This window comes from Coffea arabica, chromosome 6c (genome assembly GCF_036785885.1).
Source record: "Coffea arabica cultivar ET-39 chromosome 6c, Coffea Arabica ET-39 HiFi, whole genome shotgun sequence".
NCBI classification, from domain to species: Eukaryota; Viridiplantae; Streptophyta; class Magnoliopsida; order Gentianales; family Rubiaceae; genus Coffea; species Coffea arabica.
Window position 1 is genome coordinate 46,745,590 of NC_092320.1, and position 4,821 is coordinate 46,750,410.

The 4,821-nt window shown below is 45.7% G+C and overlaps 1 protein-coding gene across 1 annotated transcript; it reads right to left on the bottom strand.

Moving 5' to 3' along the window:
* Positions 1-665: 665 nt before the first annotated feature.
* LOC140008768 (uncharacterized) lies at positions 666-2,498 on the bottom strand. Its single transcript, XM_072053640.1, has 4 exons — positions 1,800-2,498; positions 1,540-1,623; positions 1,248-1,433; positions 666-1,136 (listed from the first exon to the last, which is right to left on the bottom strand). Exons 1-4 carry the CDS (start codon positions 2,496-2,498, stop codon positions 666-668), a joined length of 1,440 nt encoding a protein of 479 aa, XP_071909741.1.
* Between the last annotated feature and the right edge of the window lie 2,323 nt (positions 2,499-4,821).

Below are 4,821 nucleotides of genomic sequence, written 5' to 3' on the forward strand. Positions count from 1 at the left end.
TCCATTGACCACGCTAGTATCTGTGTTCAATTTGTATTGCTGGGGTGGAGGTTTATTCCATGTAACTACCACTGCCTACCGTTTACGGGCCACCGAACGAGCCGAGCTTGCCCAGTCACTATCCAGGTCTCCATAGAACTATGCCTTCTCAAGTTTCCGTGCTCTTCCCAAGTCATGTACGAAGTTAACCCAGATCACCCTCCGAGCTAAAAAGGCTTGCCCTCCGAACCTCGCCTTATTTTGCCCCTGCCAGATAAACCAAGATACCAATATCGGAAGGATACGTCGGATATGAAGAGCAGAGAGGCGAGGTAGCGACGTGGCCCATTTCATCCACAGTAGTTGAAGATCCTCAAGCGGCAAGCGAAGTATGCCAAACCTATTACCAAAATGCCCCCAAGCCTCTCGTGCCACCAAGCCATTGACAAACAGGTAGAGCACCGATTCCTCGTCCTCGAGACAGCAGGAGCATCTGGACACCAAGGGCAGCCCTCTCCGATGGAGCACCGAATCCAAGGGGACATAGTTCCTTAATAGTCTCCAAGGAAAAATAGACATCTTCAGTTGGACACCCCTATTCCAAACCACACCATGCATTGAGAAGCTGCCTCTACGTTGCCGACACATCTCCCAAACCGAGCTTAGCGAAAGCACCCCTTTGCTAACTATGCCCACATGATCCGATCCTGCCCCTCCAGGTCGAAAGGGATATCCACAATCGAATCAACAAGGTGATCTAGAAGCCTTTGCAGGAGACGGTCCCTATTCCACCCTTCCCGTCCCAAGAACTCTGCCACCAAAAAATGAGGGTTGTCCCTATCCGTCGACACCAATGTACGGAGGGGTCCAAGCTCACACCAAGTGTCAAGCCAGAAGTCCACCATACCCGGTCCCAGACTCCATGAGATGTGAGCCTCAGTCATTTCCTGTATACCATTTAGCCGCTTCCATGTACCCTTCAGTCTGGCTACCGCTGCCTGAAGCGGGTACTGGTCTCTGATATACTTAGAGAACATAAAGTCCGACCAAATGGATTCTCTCTGATGTAACCTCCACCATAACTTATAATAGAAGGCTTTGACCATGTCGTCCAATGACCTTAACCCCAATCCGCCCTTCTCCGTGGGGAAGCACAACTTCTCCCAAGACGCCCAGTATATTCATTTAGAGTCTTGTGCTTTGTCCCATAAGAAGGAGTTAAATATTCTCCCCAACGTAACTAAGACAGCCTTAGGGGGTTTAAGTACCTGTAACAAATACAACGGCATTGAATTCAAGACATGCTTTAGTAGAATTAATTTCCCCCCGGTGGACAGCAGCCTCATGCTCGAGTGGCAGACACGCGCCCTCACCTTTGCAATAATCCCGTCGAAGGCAATTGAAGAACACCTACCCTGAGAAATGGTAACCCCAAGATAGACTAGCGGAAAGAGCTGCCGTTGAAACCACAGAATGTTAGAAACAAACTCTACTTGCACCTCAGGTGGCATTAATCTTTTGACCGGAGTACTGCTGATATTGCTTGAAGAAATCGCCAACTGCCTCTAAGGTCTCTTTCGACAGCCTCGTGAAAACAATGACATCGTCCGCGAAGGCCAGGTATGGAACTTTAAGGCCTCCAGCCTGAAAAAGTCTATGGCAACCCTACTGGAACAAGGCATTCAACCCCCTCCCAAAGAACTTAGCAACTAGTATGAATAGGGCTGGAGAGATCGGACCCCCTGTCTGACCCCTCTCGTCGACCTAAAAAATTCCGCCGGTTCCCTATTGACAAGCACTGAAAACTAGTTATTCGCAACCATGCGAAAGATCGAATCTATAACATTTTCTTGAAAACCAAATGCCCTGAGCATGAAGAGGAGAAATGACCACTCTACTCTATCATACGCTTTTTCTATATCCAGTTTCAACATGAGGTTCGAAATTTCCAACCGACGATCGAGTTCCTGTGTATGCTCTTGTGCCAACAGAATGTTATCAATTATTTGCCGCCCAGGGAAAAATCCGGTCTGCCAATGAGAAATCAACTGGGGTAGGAGCCTGTTCAACCTATTGGATAAAAGCTTAGAAATAATTTTGGAGTTGACGTTGCATAGATTGATTGGCCGAAAATCCTGCCAGTGAGATGCCCCTTGTGTTTTCGGCATCAACACAATCAATGTGCTGGTAACCCCTTTTGGCAACCATCCGCCATTAAAAAAATCCTGGACCGCCGCCACCAACTCCTCCTTAATTATCCCCCAACACGCCAGATAGAAACCAAACCCAATTCCATCCGGACCAGGGGCACTATCTGAATTGATCGAGAACACTACCTCCTGAACCTCATCCATTGACAGCAGCGCCAGTAGGCTTTCGTTATCCCCCTGAGACACACTTGGAAGAGTGAAAGGCAATACTGGGTGACGGTCGATATCTCTCTCCGAGCTGAACAGCATCTCAAAGAACGAAGCGGCGGAGCCCTTGATGTCCTCAATCGTTGTCAACCATTGCCCCATCGGGCTACGTATCCTGGCAATATAATTAGAGGCCAGCCGTTGTCGAACCACAGCATGGAAGAAAGCAGTATTCGTATCCCACGCCTGAATCCATTTCACTCTCGATCTTTGGTGCTAAAAGTCACACTCAATTGCCAAATGTTGCATGTATGTCGCCCTGGCCTCATGGCATGCAATCTTGGACATCACAGTCCTCTCCATGTCATACTCCACCTCCTTTGTATGCATAATTTTTTCAAGTTCCGTCACCCTGGTGCCAATATGTCCAAACACCTCCCTGTTCCATACCTTCAGCTTGTCTCTCACGCCTGCCAATTTACGGTAGAACTCCGACATTGTACGTGCTGGGCTACCCATACCCCAAGCCTCCTGAATGACTCCATGGAAAGAGCAATGGCATTGCCAGACATTGAGGTACCTGAAGGCGGAGGCGCCGTGTCTTCCCAAGCCACACTTTATCAAGAGGGACGCATGATCAGACCGTCTCCTTGCAAGGTGCAACACTCATGAAATAGCATACTATTCGGCCCATTCGCGATTAACCAACACCCGATCCAATCATTGCCACATAGTCCCATTCATCCATGTGAACTGCGCCCCCTCAAAGTCTACCGAAGCAAGGCCACAATTAAAAATCGTTTGATTGAACTCATCCATGTTTCGAACATTTGGTGGCGTTCCCCCCTAGACGCTCCGAGGCCTCCGAGATGATGTTAAAATCCCCAACCAGCATCCAGGGTCCTTGGCGTGAGCTCGCCAACCTCTCCATGGCACTCCAGAGAGGTCGTCGAGCTACTGTGACGCCCCTACTTCTACCTAGGGCGAACCCAAGGGTATCGGCGGGGCGCTTGTCTAGCTCTTGCCAGGACTCACTATGAGACGAATTCAACTTATGGATAATCAATCAATAACAAGAGTCGAAAATATAAAGAAAAGTTGCTTCCTTAATGAACATTCAAATCTTACATCACAAATTACCAAAAGTATATTAATATTCCCCAAAATATATAGCCTCCAAAAATCGTCTAACCATTTACATTCAAATTCTAGTCAAAAGGCCATCAAGTCGGCTTCTCCATAATTCTTTTCATTTCGGTTCCTGTTAAGAAAAAAAAACTAATGGGATGAGCTAACGCTCAATGAGGCCAAGAAAAACATGCAACCACATAGTTCAAGTAGTAATAACACTTATACGAGAAATAAAGCTATAACGTTCAAGTAATTCACAATTTAAAATAAAACACACTCATTAAGGATACGGGAGCTCTTAGGAGCTAGATTCCACTTGCTTTACCAAGTCTCGATCATATACCTTCGTGTGATGACACTCCGTCAACCGGGTAGGTATATTTAGTCCGTAGAACACCGCTTTACTTCATGAATCCCGTTCACCATTACATCCCTGTTCCGGGCTCGCTCATTATTTAAAAAGGCAATACTATTCGAGTATGTCAAGTGAGACCTTAAAAGATCAAGCTATAATGTTTCCCATGGTTCACCAAGCTTCTCGACCAAACTCTTGCTGGATCAAGTTACACGGTTGGCCAATGAGTTAGGGTGCCCCCCAAAAGTATAAGTGGTCGATAAGACATCGCTCCAATCGACTTAGAATTGTTTATAGTTCCGAGTCAACATGAGAGGTACCTCTCACTCGAATTAGCGTGGTACATGCTATCGCTTAGAGAACTGGGTCGATGAGATATCGCTCCAATCGACTTAGAATTGTTTATGGTTCTGAGCTGACCCGAATTGGTGTGGTACATGCTATCACTTAAAGAACCGATTATAGCACTGAGACGGTGAGAGGTACCTCCCACCCGAATTGGTGTGGTACATGCATCCGCTCAGAGCTCACGAGTTAAACATATTCATATACAATTACCAATCATATGTATTCATATAACAAATATCACATAATTAAAAGAGAGAGAGAATGAGGGCGATAAAGTACACCCTCATCTCGGCAAGTTTACGTATAATGTATAACACTTGTATAATTAACATTTCAATCACATAAGCATTTAACATGCACTTGACACTCACAAAGTCAAAAAGTGAGTATGTGAGCAAATAAACTTTTAGGTGTCCACTCTGAGATTCTCTTGAAGGTCCTCTTGAGCACCTAAAGAAGTAATGATTTACTATCACTTATAACCATGCATCAACCAAGAAAGAACGTACACTTGTTTAGACTAAGTCAATGTCTTAAAAGAGAACCTTAATCTCTCAAAAATCGAGATTCAAAAATGACGAGTTAAAGTCCCAAGAGAGACTTGCCTCTTCCATAAAATCGAGTTTAAAACAGCCATCGATATCAAAAGAA